The 17,629-nt window shown below is 36.6% G+C and overlaps 1 protein-coding gene and 1 long non-coding RNA gene across 2 annotated transcripts; one reads left to right on the top strand and one right to left on the bottom strand.

The window, feature by feature from the left end:
- Positions 1-2,729: 2,729 nt before the first annotated feature.
- LOC149943995 (uncharacterized) lies at positions 2,730-3,591 on the bottom strand. Its single transcript, XR_016480977.1, has 3 exons — positions 3,470-3,591; positions 3,275-3,380; positions 2,730-3,163 (listed from the first exon to the last, which is right to left on the bottom strand). It is a non-coding gene; the product is annotated as an uncharacterized LOC149943995 (long non-coding RNA).
- Positions 3,592-11,076: 7,485 nt separating this feature from the next.
- LOC149943994 (uncharacterized) lies at positions 11,077-12,637 on the top strand. The gene is made up of 6 exons (XM_090176262.1): positions 11,077-11,107; positions 11,251-11,378; positions 11,483-11,904; positions 11,962-12,091; positions 12,164-12,248; positions 12,384-12,637. Exons 1-6 carry the CDS (start codon positions 11,077-11,079, stop codon positions 12,635-12,637), a joined length of 1,050 nt encoding a protein of 349 aa, XP_090032388.1.
- Positions 12,638-17,629: the final 4,992 nt, after the last annotated feature.

Below are 17,629 nucleotides of genomic sequence, written 5' to 3'. Positions count from 1 at the left end.
CTTACAAGGGAGGCATGTAAGACTAATACCACGGAAGTTGTCGTACGCACTGGAGACGGGAGATTTCCTGATCGCCGTAACGTTAGCTTGTTTCCAAATCGTAGGTAGACGACCCGACTCCAAGGAGCGCTTAAATATGGCGAGGAGGGGGGTGGCAAGTATAGATGAGCTCTCTCGCAAAAGTCGTGGATGAAGGTTATCCGGTCCCGGTGATTTGTCAATTTTCAAACGGTTGAGATACTTACGGACCGTGGTATATGTTAGACCAAAGTCCTGGATGGTTAATGCATCACGAGCAGGAAGAGAGGACGCCTCGAGTTGCGAGAAAAAGTCACCCAGTAGAACCGCTTCCTCATGAATTTCGTCAACAAAAACCGACCGGAAAAATGCATTAAGTGACTCAACAATCGCGGCTGGATCCCGAAGGGTGACCCCAGCTTGATTAACGACCACCGCTAGGGGTTTTTTGGGATTAAGGGAACGCGCCACATGGGAGTAGAGAGCTTTGGGATTGGTTGGGACTGCTTCCACCAGCGAGGCTTCATATTTATATTTCGCAGCACGGATGTGGGAAATGAGTGTGTTGCGGTGTTTAGAGAAGTTACGCCAAGCCTCCAGCGAGTTGGACGTTCGGTACCGTCGAAAAGAGGCCCGCTTAGCCCAAATTAAGGCCTCCGTTTCCCTTGACCACCAGGGTTCCCTGCGCAGGCCGGACTTCCTAGGGAGCGGCCTATGTACGAGGGGAACGCTGATATTGGTAGTGTTCATATCTGAGGTGAGCCCGAGACCGATTTGAACACTGTTTTCGTATCTCAGGATGAGCTCGATCTCCTTCCAATTCGCGATATATCTTAACCCTATAAGTCCACGTTCTAAATTTATTTTGGCAAAAAAAAGCGTTAGAAGCTAGCGCGGCTTAGAGCCGTCTGGATCATAGAAATCTCATAGGTTACTAGAATGCTGCCGTGTAACTGGCAAATGGACCAAACGCCGTGGCAGACGATAGCCAGATCTCAGCCAATCAGAGGTCAAAGAGTGGTTCTGCCAAGAATTTAATATCACCAGAGAGAATGACGTCACCTATCTCCCGCGATAGTAGCGGAACCAAGGAGGATTATTATCCTCCTAGGCGGAACCACTCTACGGCCTCTCATTGGCTGAAGGTTCAAAATGAACTGGCGACAAGCTCAGCCACTCAGCCGTAGGCGGCAGTATTCTAGTTACCTATGGGATTTCTATGTTCTGGATTCCCGGGCTCAGGGCTGCCTGACCGCCTCCAACTTACTGTCTTCTAGGTGTGCCAGTGATGCCTGAATGGAGCTTGAAAACACTAATTAGGCTATTTGATTAATAAATTGTGCGACGAAACATTGAGCTCGAGATCACATGTCGAATTGTAATTGTTGTGAGCCCGAGACCACCCGTCGATTTGTAAATATAGCAACTACAGTGAGTCCGAAACGGCGAGGAAATTTAGATAAAGAGCTCGAGCCCGAGACCCGGCCAATAATTGGTGGGACCAAGGTGAGCCCCAGACCAACCGTAAGCTCATAATCGAATTCAGTGAGGTGAGCTCGAGGCCATGGCCAGCTCTTGGCGTTGACCAATGATAGCGAGGGCTGCCGCGGCGGATGCAAATTTTGTTTCTTTCTCCCAGTGTCTTGGCTAAAATGACAGTAACACCATCTACGCGGAGTTTGATTTGCCAAAAATATACGGGAGCGATAACTAGCCGACAACCGGCAGTTGTTCCGTATTCCTTGGGTACTACGTGTAAAGCGCCACTTAAGTTTAGTGGCGCTTTAGACTAGGCGCCCACTGGCTCTCTGTTTCGTATCCGTCCTGCCTTCCACAAGGCATTGTCTCCGTTACGAAGCAAAGGCTTGTGGAAGCTAGGACGGAGACGTTACGAGGAGCAGTGAGCGCTTGGCCTAGGCCACGCATAAGAATATTTATCCGGTTTAAAATAAGACGCAAAAACTTAAGGAGTGAATTTGATAAACGGGTAGTACCAGAGAGGGTAAAGTCGCTTCGCTACTGAGAGGCGTCTCTCGTTCAAAAATCCGTATTTATTTTTTTCGGCGAAAATGCCCATAGGATCCGAACGTTTGATGGCGCTGCAAGCGTATCCGGAAGTCCTAGCGCGCGATTCAATATTCAGTTTAGTACGACGCAAAAATTGATTCGTTTTTAATTTACATTTTAAGTAGTTTTTAAATGTTTTAAATATGCCTGGACCATTGTGTTCCGCCGTAAATTGTTCTAATACGAAAAATAAGAATTCTCGATTATCATTTTTCAAGTTTCCAAGGGAAAAAGAACGGTGAATACGCGTTTTTTACATAGGTTTATTTTTACTTTAACTTTCTTATTGAAATTTCAGTTCCCTATCATAGTTGGATAATGTAAAAAACGAGAATCTGACAAATAAAACAACGGAATACCTACACTTTAACCATAGGTTTTGCTCTAATCATTTCACTGACGAGTTTTATGAATATTAAAACTAAAAATAGTCTAATACCATACAATATTTTATTAACACTACTCATTTTCCAGTACAGTTAGTGAAGTATAAAGAAAAACATCTAACGGTTCTTAATGTGGTTTAAAAAATTTACTGACAATTAATATACTAAAATGTATAGCATATCCATACGCGACATATGAACATGGGTTGGAAGAAAGCACGTTGGTCACAAACGCATCACAACCAATTTCAGAGGAAAACACATTGAATGTTCTAGATGAACATAATTACACTTTGTCCAGCAGTATTTCATGCGAAAATTCAGAAAATGGTAATTGAAATTTGAAACTGTCTATCTCAATAACAAATAATTTTAATAAATTACATTACTTTAGTTGTTAATCACAATGGTAAAAGAACTTTAGATTTAAACACGCAATTGTCATCATCTTCTAAACACATTCGAACAGAGCATATGCAATTCAATTGAGAGTCCAAATCTACTTAAACAAAATGTCCTTAGCTATATATCAGGATATCTAATCCATCGCTGTTTTTCCAACCACCAATGCTCCTCTTGCCTCAGCCAACTCAAAAAGAACAATCCAATTATTGATCCTACAAATGTGCTCTCCTTCTTCAAGTTTTTCAAAACAACAAAGAACTCTTCTTTTGGTAGCCTTATAGTACCTACTGACAATTTTTTAAAGTTTATTACAGAAACAAATGAGGTATTTGATACTATAGCTTTAAACTACTATCTCACATGCCAAATGTCAAAGAGCGTATGGAAAAATTTATTACACGTCGAATTGACAAGACTTGGTTTCAAGCATCAATAGATTCAACATGTCCGACTGTATTTCAAAACATGATAAGTTTCTTCGTTGAGTTTTGCATGCACAGTGCCCTGAAAAAACAAGATCTCGATCATGATTACAAAAAGACACAGAAAAGACTGGACAGGAAATTGATGAAGATACAGCACTAAACTCATACCTCATATTCGTCTTTTTTGAACTACTTCGAAGCTTTATCTTATATATTTATTTCTTATTTATTTTCATTAAGTTATTTGATCTTATTTCATTTCCAATATATTAATTTCTATTGTTATTGTTGTTAGGCCTTAGCTATTTATGTTTCCCATTATTTTAGGCTGTTAAAAAGAATTGACACTTCAATATTCAAATATAATATTTAAAAATAATTAGTTGTACTTACTTGCGTCATAAATTCACATGAAACAACCATTTCACATTTTATTTAAATTTTTTAGTATCAGAAATAAGAAAATAATCGGTGCCATATTGCGGATGTAACAAAAATCTTCTAAAAAAATTTAACTAACGACACCCTGTAGCATCCTGGTAGTGGGATCCTGAACTTCATTTGTAATTTCTTCTATTCGCGCGTGCGTCAAAAACTGGTAACGAAATTTTAACATTGCGGGAATAGGAAGAGACGCCTCTCAGTAGCGAAGCGACTTTACCCTCTCTGGTAGTACTTTTATGTTAGCTAACATGTTTCATAATTCGTTTTGGTGATTTTTACCTCTCCGAGGGGACTTTGAACCCTAGGAGAGGTTATACAACCAGTGTGTCAGCCAGTCAGTCAGTCTGTGTGTGTGTTTGTTTGTTAGGGGTGCGTATGCTCCAACTCCTTCTTATTGACTTTTGAGACGGACCAAGTGCTGAGTGTTATGGCAACCTCTCAACTTCCAATGGCAGGGCTTCCACCAATTGTTTACGCTATTCGTCTAATTTAGCGTTTTCTCTATTGATTAAAAACAAAGGCACCACCCAGGTTTCGAACCCAGGCCATTCGTCTTGGCAGTCGAGCGCTCTATCACAGAACCACCGATAGCTGCTTAGCTTCACTGAAAATAAGACACTCATCGTAAGCATAATAGGTAATAAAGTCTTGAATTTTTTTATGAATGAATCTATGAAGGCCTAATCTGGTTTTTTTACGAATGAAATTATGTTGATTTAATCTTGTTTAAAATAATAAGTTGTTGAATTTCAAGGAAAGGAAGGGTCTTATGGTACTTTTGTTGGTTATTTTTTTTAATGAATGGAGATAAAGATTTTTTCTGTTGTATATTTTCTTCTTTAATTTTTAAGAGTATTTACTTCTTCCGCGAAATGGTTCATTTTTGGAGGAACCTTTTTGCCATTTATTTTTGGTCTATTAATTTTTTGAGAATATTTACGTTTTTCGGAATTGGATCATTTTTGATGGAACTTTTAAAGTGTATACGTTGTGTCCTTAAGCTTTTCCGGTTTGATTATAACTAGGTTGAAACTTCATAATTTATTAAAGGTTTTTCTTATTCTAATCGACTTAAAATTTGTGACACTGATAATGCGGTGGCGTTGGTTTGGCGTTTAGTATTTAAAATTCAGTTAAGTGCCTTTTTTGTGCTTTGTTAAAGGTAAGATGTGTTTGGTTTTTTGCTATTAAATGTTTTATTGGTGTTGGTGTTTGGATTGATTCTCTGAAGCCAGATCGATTGGGTTATTATTATATATTTTTCTATTCGTTATTCTGACCCTGAAGCCTGATCGATTGGGTTATTATTATATATTTTTCTATTCGTTATTCTGGCTCTGAAACCTGATCGATTGGGTTATTATTATATATTTTTCTATTCGTTATTCTGGCTCTGAAGCCTGATCGATTGGGTTTATTATATATTTTCTATTGAATATTTTGGTTGTGAAGGCTGATAGATTGTGTTATTATTAAATATTTTTTATTGAATATTTAGGCTCTGAAGCCTGATCGATTGGGTTATTATTATATATTTTTCTATTCGTTATTCTGGCTCTGAAACCTGATCGATTGGGTTATTATTATATATTTTTCTATTCGTTATTCTGGCTCTGAAGCCTGATCGATTGGGTTTATTATATATTTTCTATTGAATATTTTGGTTGTGAAGGCTGATAGATTGTGTTATTATTAAATATTTTTTATTGAATATTTAGGCTCTGAAGCCTGATCGATTGGGTTATTATTATATATTTTTCTATTGGATATTTTGGCTGTGAAGGCTGATCGATTGTGTTATTATTAAATATTTTTTATTGCATATTTAGGTTCTGAAGCCTGATCAATTTGGTTATTATTATATATTTTTCTATTCGTTATTCTGGCTCTGTAGCCTGATCGATTGGGTTTATTATATATTTTCTATTGAATATTTTGGTTGTGAAGGCTGATCGATTGGGTTATAACGATGTATTTTTCTATTCGTTGTTTTGCTTCTGAAGCTTGATCGATTAGGTTTTTATTATATATTTTTCTATTCTTTATTTTGCCTTTGAAGCCTGATTCGGTTATTGTATATTTTTATATTCGTTATTTTGCCTCTGAAGCCTAATCGATTAGGTTATTATTATATATTTTTTTATTTGGCATATTTTTGTTCTGAGCCCTGATCGTCTGGGTTATTATATATTTTTCTATTGGTGAATTTTGCTCCGAAGTTTGGTCGGTTGGGTTTTTGTATATTTTAATTTTTTGATTGTGTTAAGCTTTTGGGTGGTTTTGTTTTTGTGAAATAGTTTATATTGGGTTATTTGGCTGGCACTGAAAATTGATGTGTATGGCAACATTTCTTGGAAGGGTCTTAAAATACAGTTGTCTGGCTAAATATTTTTTTAGCAGGTAAGTTATTATTTTTGCATTGTTTTGAGGTTATTTTTTAGCTTATCCGGTTTCATAATAATAACGTCTAAAATTCCTGTTTTGTAATGGTAAGGTGTCGCACTTCTTGCTATAATTAAATTTTCTATTGTTTGGTTTCTAAATTTTTGAAGGAATTTGTTGCTTGATTGCGTTATATTTTTCTTCCGGTTATTTTTTCTTTGAAGCCTGATCGATGGAGTTAATATTATATATTTTCTATTAAGTATTTTTGTTTTGAAGGCTGATCGATTGGGTTAATATTAAATATTTTTATAGGTTATTTTTGCTCCGAAGCCTGATCGATTGAGTTATTTTATATTTTTCTATTTGTTATTTTTGCTCTGAAGTCTGATTGATTGGGTTATTATTATAAATTTTTCTATGAATTATTTTTGCTCTGAAGTCTGATTGGGTTATTATTATTTATTTTTCTATTAATTATTTTTGCTTTGAAGCTTGATTGATTGGGTTGTTATTATATATTTTTCTTTTGGTAATTTTGGCTCCGAAATTTGGTCGATTGGGCTTTTGTATTTTAATTTGTTGATTGTGTTGAGCTTTTGGGCGGTATTGTTAGCATTAAATTATTGTTCTTTGTGTGAAATGGTTTAAAGTAGGTTTTTTTGTTGTTATTAAGAAAATGTTTTATGCCACGAGATTTGTTTTATTGAATTTGGTGTAGTGTTTTTTAAATAAGAGTTAGTAAATTTTGAATATTAGATTTCAGGAGACGAGGGTTTATCTAAAGAAGAACTAAGAAAGGGTATCGGTTTTACCCAGGTTATCTTCATCATGGGCGAGTGTTGAAATAAAATGAGCGTTAAAGATGCGTCAAGTATTGCGTAAGTGAGAAAACTAATAGTACCCTCTGTAGACATTTCTTTCATTGAAATTGGCTTCGTATTAATTGATACACTTGTACTGTTAAGAGGGTTAAACTCAATTGTACATTGTTTTAGTACGTCTAACTCACTGTTGTAACTACTTCGTTTATAATATTCTGAATAAATTAATTTCGACTGTTTCGTCTCAATTATTTTTATTATAATAAAAATTTTATACTGGGTGGGATCGAACCAGGATTACGTTTTCAGTAAATAACTCTGAATTGCGGAGATATATCATAAAGGGTCATCTCGATAAATTAATACAACTAGGGACAATTCTTCCGAGGAGAGGTATATTTTGGCTTGCCAACTTCTTTTTATTAAAAAGTTATAGAAAGTGTTTTCTACTAAAAATCTGTTTTTATTTGGTAAAAAAGGTTAATATTAGTGTTTTTACGCATTGTAATAACAAGTAAAAAATACCGGAAAAGATTTCATTCCATAAGTAGGATTAAATTATCATATTTCGATGAATATTCATTCTTATTAAAAATCTTTGTATAACTATAGGTTTCCCTTATCTAAACCTACAATACTTTCTCAATGAACAATTGCTGTAAATCGCGACACATACAAATCATGATTTAATTTGTAATGATCACTTTTTAGAACGGGATATACAAATTGTAAATGGCAAAAGGTGGGTCACACCAAAAGCCATTCCAACTCTGGTTTGGTTTCCATAGAATTAAAACAAGTAAAAATAGTCTTAAATAATTTTATTATTTAATTTAAAGAAATTACATCCAGTTGAAAGTAAAATAGAAAAAACCGGTGATGCTAACTTCTCACCTTTAAATTTTGACCAAGGATCATTTCGTGTAGGTTTAATTATGTTATTATAATTTGAGCAAGATTCCTTGGTTTTTAGCCAATTTTGTTTAGTTTTTTTTATTCAAAGAAGAAAGGGCTGATTTGAGTCTGATAAGACCGCGAGCCCGGCGAAGACACCATCTGATTAATCAGGGCGAGATATGTGTAACGTGGCGGAAGTATGCCGACCACCCGTTGGGGGATTGGTGGTCGTCCTCACACGGCCATCCACAAACTCTGCCTCCCGGACGCCTGGGATTACAGGAGTGAAATTTTGTTTAGTTGTTATGAAGAGATATTCCTCTCTCCATAAAAGAACTAGAACTTGCTGTATTACGAAAAATTGTTGGCATGGACATCTTCCCAGATCACCACGAACATGTTTGATGCTGAAGTTGGAATCGAACATCATCATTTGTAACGACCATATTTTAGGCTTACGTCAGCCTGTTAATTTTAGAATTCTTGATGGGCTTTCTAGTTTCGGTTTAATTGTATCGTTCTTTAAGTTTTTGTAACTTCCCCTCGGGCGTTCTCTCTCTACCCCTTGGTGCGGGTCGTCTTGGGTTTTGTGGGATCGCGTGAACCAGCTGTTCTTAGCCGAGCTTCCCTCTCTTCCATGGGGTCCATAGTGGCTTTAGTGGCCACGGGCCGCTGTGCCCCCAGTAGCTTTTCTCGTTCCATATAACGATGCGTTTGGAGTAAAGGAATGCCCTCTTGTCTTTGTAATGCCGCACTATCTTTTCACCCACATCTCCCCATTTGGGATTTCTCCGAAATAAGAAACAAGGACTGCCAATATGTCATGTTATTTTATATTTTTGTTATTTCTGTGTGACGTTTTTATGACTTAAATTCTGAGAGTTTGTATTGATACAATTTTAAGGAAATGAATAGAAAGCGAGCTTTCCTCGCTTTGGGGTCATAAAGTGACTCGGATGGAAACGTTTAACGCCTAAGTGCGAAAAGTAAAAGTTTAAATGTGATTGTGTTTGGCTCGGCGGTACGGCCTTCATGTTAAACGAGCGTCCCTTCAACTAATAACTATTTTCGGGGGTTTGAATTTAAAGACTTTCGCTCCCACGCTCGACGATTGGATGACCCCAGTGATGACCGTTCAGGAATAGAACTAGTGGTTGGACAGAGCCCAAAAGCGCGGGAACCCAAGACCATCAAAACCAAAGATTTTGGCGGATTTTGACAGAACGAACTTGAGAACCGCTCTGGGGACTCGAACCAGAAAAAGGGTCACCCTCTCCGCTACTCCTGGAGCAGACCCGACCTTTGGGTAACTTGGGTCCACTGACGCGAAGTCGGAAGCACCCCTAATCTAAAGGGCAACTGGCCCGCGGTTTGGTAGTGATGAATCGAGCTAGCCTGGCGGTTTAGGTTGGAAAGGCGTAAGTCCCGTTCGGGCAGCAGAAATCCCGGAGTGCGCGTGTGTGTCTGTGCGCCACAACTCTAGCGGTCATCGTTCCGAAACCGCAAACTGGGTGCCGAGCCGAAGCAGCAATGGTATGACGAATGTTTATTTTCGTAACTAAGACTTTAAAACTGTTGTCAATTCCCTCGGAATTGTTTCTGTGTTTTGTTTGTTATAAGATGTATGTCATGCATCAGTTAGTCTCTGCAGAGCATTTGGTAGAGTGAAATCTAATTTGTGTTAATAATTAAAAGTAACCATTCTAATGACAATTTGGCAGTCCGTCCTTTTATCCCTATGAGTAGTTTAAGCATACCCCTAGACTTCATCAACTCGTTAACTCCAATCGTGTACGTTATACGAGTTTCCCCAGTAACAATCCTTCCCTGTAGGCTATTGTCTCTTGCGCTGTCGTCCTTTTGGCTAGGAGCAGTTGTTAAAGGTAAGGAAATAGGCTTACACATTAAGAAAGTTATTAATTTATATTGCAAGCTCAGACTCCACAAATTAGCAAAGGACAAAAATCAAGAAATGAAGGGTCAAGCCATCAGACTTAAATTGTCAAGCTAATTTTACCTTTAGTAGAATCATCTATTTCATCAAAATTCCATTCACTTTGGTTTACAATTTAGAATCTCAGAATATTCCCATAACAAGCCATAGCCACAACACACCGGATAGTACACGAGTTACTTAAGCCTTTGACAAAATATCATTTCGCAATTAGAATTTTTTTGTTTTTAATTAAAAGATCATCTGCTGCTTTTTATTTGGGTTTTGAAAGAATTAATTGACTTACTTAAAAATTATAATAAAAATTAACCTTATTTTAAATTCACACAGCCAAAATATTCGTGAATCACGTCAGAGTACCTAAAATATTACAAACACGAACATGTGTGACGTGTCACGTGATGATTTTTTATTTTCTCACCTAATCGACAGGCGTCGCTTAAACGTGGTACCACAGGAATACGGAACAAATACCGGTTGTCTGCTTGCCGTCGGCTCCGTATTAACCGCCCGTAGAATCTTGGGTCTATTTCTTTATTATGTCTATGGCTGGCACTATCAAGAATGTGGTTAGTGGTTTTCGGATTCATTTTTTTCGAAAGGTAAATACAGCATTTCTTTGTTATTTTACGAGATGATAGATTATCTTTTGAATAATTGTTGTAACTTATCTTTATTATTAAAAAAATAGTTTATTGTATTTAGGGCTAGTTAGGAAGGCTTAGGCTTAGCCTTTACTTTCTGATTCTGTCACTCTTGTAAGCTAGCGGCCTAACTATTTATAATACTTAGTTTATAGTAGGTTTTCAGTTTGCTTCTGTTAAAATTAGATGTACTTTTGTTTAGAGAAACTGTCTTTGCTAAAGTATTATATAAGGTATTAAGCAAGTATATTCTTGCTGGCTCTGAGTCTGAGGTCTACATTTAGCGTTGAAATAATACACAATGTATATACTAATTTAAAGTATTAAATATAATTTATTATACGTTTGATTCTACATGTCGAACAGTGTCATCGGTGTCCAGTTTTCTTTTCAAAGCATTGATACTGGTCTTGTGGATTTAATCCTCAATTACCGCAGTCAATATGAACTTCAATTGAAGTGACCCATAAGCCTATTCGATCTAACTCAGGGGGTGGAAAAGGGGTGGAATCGCGCTTGCGCAGATAATACAACTGTTTCCAAACGGGCGCTATGATAGACTTTTCATAAGGTTATTCCTATGGTAGTTTGTAGTGTGTCATTTTAAATTGAAATTAGTAAAATTAAGAAATGGTTTCGTGTAGTGTCGTCGGTTGTAAAAGTAGGTTTGGTATTTCAAATATTAGATTCCATCGATTTCCGTCGCCAGACTTAAACTATGGGCAAAAATATTGAATAGAAAAAACTTCGCTCCCACTGTCAACTCGCGAGTGTGCAGCGAACATTTTGTTTCGGGATTTCCAGGCTGGGAACCCAGTGACCCTGATTGGATTCCTACTTTAAATTTACCCAAAAGTATCAATGTATCTGAAGCTAAACTGCAATTAGCACATAAAAGGAAGACCATTAACGAAATTAGAAGCCAAATTAAGGTAAACAAAAGTTATATGGCTCTTATTAGTTCATAAACTACTTAAAATATCTTAAGCCTTGGTGTTTTTTAACTAAATTATTGGTGTAAATTTTACTTCTTTAGGATGAAGAATATAAACAATTCACGAATAAGTTAGTGCACGAAAGACGGCTTGGTGTTTCTTTGGGATTCCATGATTACGTCAGTACCAGCATAAGTATGAAAGAAATTAGCGAAAAAGAGGAAGAAACACCTGTAAACATCCCCAGTGAAACTTTGATAACAGAAGAAAATCAAATTGAAATCCCCAGTGACAATGACTTCCCAGTGAATACCGAAGATAAAAAAACCATAGTTAGTCAAGGGTCTCAAACAGACTACTATGATTTAGAAATGGAAAATAGAAATTTGCAAGAACAGATATTGGGGCTCAAAGAATGCTTAAAACAACGAACCTGGAGCGCAGACAAGTTGAAAGATAATAATGAGATGACAAAGTTTTATACTGGTTTGCCAACTTATGCCGTATTCCTATGGCTTTTCAGGTATGTAATTGTACTGAATTTATGTATTAGGTTCGTTATTATAATGGGATTTATTAGTTTTTTACAGGAGAAAGCTGAGAAAATGACCTTCAAAAGAGGAAAGAAGAAGCAGCCTATTGGGCAAAGGAAAAGGTCTTTTAAGCTTCCTTTAATTGACCAATTCTTAGCGGTGATGATGAGACTTAAGGTGGGCTTGTTCTCTCAGGATATCGCAGATCGTTTTAATATCTCACCCTCCACATTTTCAGACATGTTTCAGACGTGGATTAAATTAATGGAATTAGAGTTAAATGAAATGTTTCCGTTTCCCTCAAAAGCTTTAGTCGATAAATATATGCCCCAAGGTTATTTAAAGTATCCTAACACGAGGATAATTATAGATTGTTCAGAGTTATTTATAGAACGGTCAACCTCTTTAACAGCTCAGAACCTTACATTCTCTAATTACAAACAACACAACACCATTAAATTTCTTGTAGGCATCACACCTGGGGGTGTAATTTCTTTTGTATCTGAGGTATGGGGAGGGAGAGTATCGGATAAAACTATAACTAATGAATCAAATTTAATTTTGTTACTGGATGAAAATGATAATGTAGTTGCCGATAAGGGCTTCTTAATAGAAGATTTACTGAAATCAAAAAAGTGTACTTTAAATTTACCCCCATTTCTGAAAGGAAAGGCACAATTTTCTGAAAAAGAAATAATTGAAACTCGAAGAATTGCTGAGTAGAGCGAGCTATTGGTAGAGTTAAAAAAATTTCACATTTTTGATGGCGTTATGCCACTAACAATAACGAAAATGGCAAGCAGTATTTTCGCAGTTTGCAGTTATATAACAAATATATATGAACCACTTTTGTAAAAACTATTTTAATATACTTATTAAAACCACTTTTTGTAAAAACTAGTTTATTAAAACCATTTTCTTTGTAAGCACGTTAAGGAACAATTTTTAGGAACTATTATTGACCTATTCAGGTCTTAGGACTTCCATTATTTGTCTATCCACTAAAAATGGAGCTATATATTTAGTGAAAAAATGTTTAAGTTTAGGCAAAAGCGTTGTATTCCAAAAATGGTCGTCAAAATTAATTATTTCTCTAAATAATCCATCTTCTTTCGCTTCGGTGTATATCACAAAATCTGCCCAACTCAGCTTTTTTACCGCCATCTCCCCCTGTACCTGGGAATAATAATGGGATTTTCTATCTAGTTCAATTAATCCAAAATTATTTCTTTTTAAACAAGAGCTAGGAAAGTTATCAATAATGGTCGATATTTCCATTTTCCTAATGTCCGTTCCTTTAATTGACGCTAAACATTTTATCTCCAAAATCCCCGGAGTAATTTCCATTGGATCTGAAATTATCCCATCTCCACTGGCTCCGATAAAAGAGTACTCTGTCATCAGTGACAATCCACTAGGTTCTACTTTGATATTAAATAGCTCTTCATATTTGGCTCTAGCAACAGGTTCCAAATTTTTCCCACGCAGGATAGCGGGAGGTAATCTGGCATAGTTATCCAGTTTTGAGGGGTGCAATATTGAATCCACAATTGACGTTGGAAATTTCTTTTCCCTGCAACCTAAAATTTGTCCAAACATTGAACTCGTTGCTCGTCCTACTCTCAATGTTTTCCATAAAGTGTTGGAAGATTGATCACTCGTTTTTTTTTCTATGAAGTCCACTAATTCTTGAGAAATTTTCTGCTTTTCAACGAAGTCCTCTAACGTAGATTCACTCACAATTTCGAACGTCACAGCTGTAATCAGAATTGTTAATACCTATTAATGTATATATAAATATAGTTTCATTACTTATCCGGATGAAAGATAAGATTTGTTGCTTGTGTAATCAAACTGTACGACTCATTGCTGGAGGTTGATATTTCAACCTCGTTACTATGACTAAGGAGCGTTTCATTAACAGTTTCGGTGTCACCATCAAGGTCGCAGAAATGTTTTGCTCCAGTTTGAGGATAAATTTCAATTAGAGCTCTAACGAAACCTTTAATTCTTTCGGGATCTTTATCCCTATGATCAGGGTGCCTGGGATCAAAATTTTTCCATTCATCCTTTTCAGTTGGAGTGTCCGGAGATTCCTTTGTCTTGGAATAAAGTTTGGGTCGATTTAATGTTATTTCACTGAGTGGCTTTGGCTCAATATTTCTCAATTTTGGTGCTTTCCAGCCACAAATTGTTGAAGTACAGGAAATTTGAATGTCTCCAGGTGTCATGTCTGCATACCTTTCCAAAAAAAGGAGCAAAGCACCAACGTGACTACACCTACCAGATTTCCTAAATTGAGTAGATAATTTAATATTGCATAAAATGTTATTATTAAACAACTACATACCCAACAGCACATTCACAACCACCTCCACATATGATACAGTCTAAATGGTCGAGGACGACGAAGACTCTATAGCTCTCCGATCTCATAGAGGGGTAGCAGCGAGACTTTACGTACAAAAACTGGTCATAAACCTATAACAGTATTCAATTAGTTATAATAATCCCAGAATAATAGACAAAGAGTAACTTGCCAGACTAGTTTCAATTCCATTGATAATGTCATCAGCTGCATCATCCGCTACGGCTCGATTGAAACCTTTATAGTGCCTATTACTCGTGTTATCAATATTAGACTTCTGTTGAACCAGATAATCGTAAACTTCAACTGAAGTAATCTTTGGTATAACTGTTGGATGCGGATTCAATGACCAATTTGGTATCGTATCTGGCTCAGGCCCTTCTTTCCCAGATATATCTAAAACAATAATTTATCACATCACGTTAATTTAAAATAAAAGCGATAAACTTACTTCCGAAATATTTATGACATCCACTATTTAGTAATAACTGGCCTTTTCTCTTCTTATTGGGATGAACGATTGGAGTTGAAGAACATAATGGCACATTTTCATTGCTATATAACAGGTTTTCTACCTGTTCATCATTATGGAAATCCTCACCAAGGCTTATCGTATTAGACTCCTCTACGCTCTGATTTTTGTCTTTTTCTCGAAGTACTTTTTCTATCGCCTCAATGTAATCCTTTTTTCGCCATTTACTCTTACAATTAATGGATAAATTGCAGCAAAATACTTTTAATTTCTTAATATTTAACTTGATAAGATTTCCCCTATCCATTTCTACCTCCATCTTGACTCGACTATTTTTTTAAGAACCAATCATCGAACTGCGTGTGCGCCAAAGTTAGATCGAATAGGCTTATTATTCCGACTTTCCCATCATTTTCTCTCACACAACCTTCACAATAGCTTCATTTTCAAGCGATTTATTGCAGAAATAACAAGAGTTAGCCGGGTGGTAAATTTTAAACGCGGTTACATGAAGAGCGGCGGACGCGTCCACGAAGGCTAAAAATTGTAGACGCGTTTCGGATACAACATTAAAACCACGAATACGACACAACGATTGCTCGTATGTAAAATGTTCATAGAACATTTTTTGTAGGAAGTAGCCGGGCCCTAATGTTTGTAATTGGGTACATACAATACAAACGTAGATATTCGCGATAAACCATTACTGTGCACTGGTTTCCACCATAACCATTGCGCGTAAAACAACTATTTCTAACAGTAACCTGTTCGTAATTGGGTACATGCAATACTAACGTAGATATTCGCGATAAACCATTACTGTGCACTGGTTTCCCCATAACCATTGCGCGTAAAACAGCTGTTTTTAACAGTAACCTGTGAAAAGATATGTTTTTGTTTGAGTAATTACTCCTAAAATATTTAATTACGCAATTTTGAACCATTCTTCATTTTTTATTTAAAAAAAACTAGCTTTCTACGATTTGAAAGAAACGCGTTTTCTAGTGCGTTCTTGGCGGTTGGAAATTATGGTAAAAAGAAAACTATTTCTAACACTAACCTGTGAAAAGATATTTTTTCTTTTGTGTATTTACTCTTACACGATTTAATTACGCAATTTTTAGCCATTCTTCATCTTTAATTAAACATTAATTAGTTGCTTTAAAGCTGTCAAAAAAACTGCGTTAGCGTCGAGCTACAGTCGGTCATTTAATCTTAGGTGAAATAGAGTGTTAGTTCACCAGTGCGGGGCCGATGACGTAACTTTCGTTGCCAGCCAAACGAAAAGCATGGGTCAAAGGCAGGGTTCCTTTATAGGGTTTTCCATTTGATTGCTCAAGATTCGCTCTGAATTTGTCTCTGATGTCATAGATCTCGCCCCAATCGACTAGAGTAAAACCGCAAATGGAACATTCCATGAACATATTCCCGCGCTTTGTTGTTTTTCGTCTGCTAGTAATTTGAATTTTCGCGTCTTGGTCTGCCATTTTGCCAAAAAATCTAAAAGGAACACGCGAAAATTTGCTCCGATCTCGATCTCAATCCGTTGATCTGTCCAAATCGGCCGATCGGTTTTTGGGCGATCTCGGAGCACCCTAGAGCGCGAAATGGAACACGCGAAACTTGATCGGAACAGTTCCGAGCACGCTAATGGAACATAAAATGTTGATCAGAGCGATCTAGAGTGCTCGAGAGCAGACAAATGGAAAACGTTGCCAGATGTAAAAAAGGGAAATTATAGTATACGAATTCAAAAATTATGGAATTCTTCGCCAAACTATTTCACTAGCATTATGTAGGCTTGTTTAGAGAATTTGGCGAGTTTTTAAAAAATTTAAAGATTAAACCTTCAAAAATTGACGTGGTCTACGTATATATTTAATTTAAACAAAGACGACTAATAACATTTTTGGTCTGAACATAGTGCAAAATGTTAGTGGATTGGAAAATTATTGATATTATGGTAAGTCCTATCAGAATTATTGAAAATATTGTACGGTCATAATTATGGTACGTCTGGCAACGCTGCGTGGGCGGAGAAATACCATATTAGTCTAGACTGTCTAGAGGATTTGTGAAAAATTGTGCGTTTTATGAGAGAAACAAATTCAAATGGTAGTTTATTTTCCTTTGATTTACATGAAGGAGTTGAAACTTTGGTCTATTTAGGAAGAACTACCTAATAAGTCTAAAAAAGATTGGATGAATTCTCTATCTGGTCTGTGACATCTGTGACAAACGTTTAAAGTCTGCCACAATCTGTAAAAACATATCGGTGCTATCCAGGGTTGGACATAAGCAGTGGCGTAAATACGCCAATGCAGCCAATGAGAGAGAGAGAGAGCTTCAAAGTGTGGCCTACTAGCCCCTGTAAGTAGCCTGCAACAGGTGCAAAACCAAGCACTTCATTTAAATTAAGGTTTTCGCGTTTCACTGCCTTATGGCCGGGGATGCCGAGCGCCCCAAAATGAATATTTGGGCATCCCCAACCCAATCGACCCAAAAAAAATCGATTGCTCAATTATCAACTAATATCATACAACATCGGTTGCCCGTATTTTTAATAAAATATTCTGTTCTAAACGAAGTCGAAATTCATAATTAAAAAAACACACAAAATAAAGCCAATTTCGGTAAATTTACTAATTTCAGGAGTGGGAGTTAAAAATTACGATTTTTAGTATCAAGGCATTGTCGCCACTCAAAAAAAATTGCGACTGAGGTTAGAGATATTGGGCGGTAATTTGAAAGATCGTTTCGTTTCTAGTTAATTTATAGACAGGTAATAAATTTGCAAGCTTACATCCCAAATGAAGAGTAGACGTCGATAGCTTCACCAACGGGTCAATTTTAGCAGGGGACATCGTCTTTAAGA

The sequence above is a fragment of the Leiobunum rupestre genome, chromosome 5 (genome assembly GCF_980474605.1).
Source record: "Leiobunum rupestre chromosome 5, qqLeiRupe1.1.hap1, whole genome shotgun sequence".
In the NCBI taxonomy this organism is placed as follows: Eukaryota; Metazoa; Arthropoda; class Arachnida; order Opiliones; family Sclerosomatidae; genus Leiobunum; species Leiobunum rupestre.
Note: the sequence above shows the minus strand (reverse complement) of the source record. Positions and strands in the feature narration are given on the sequence as shown.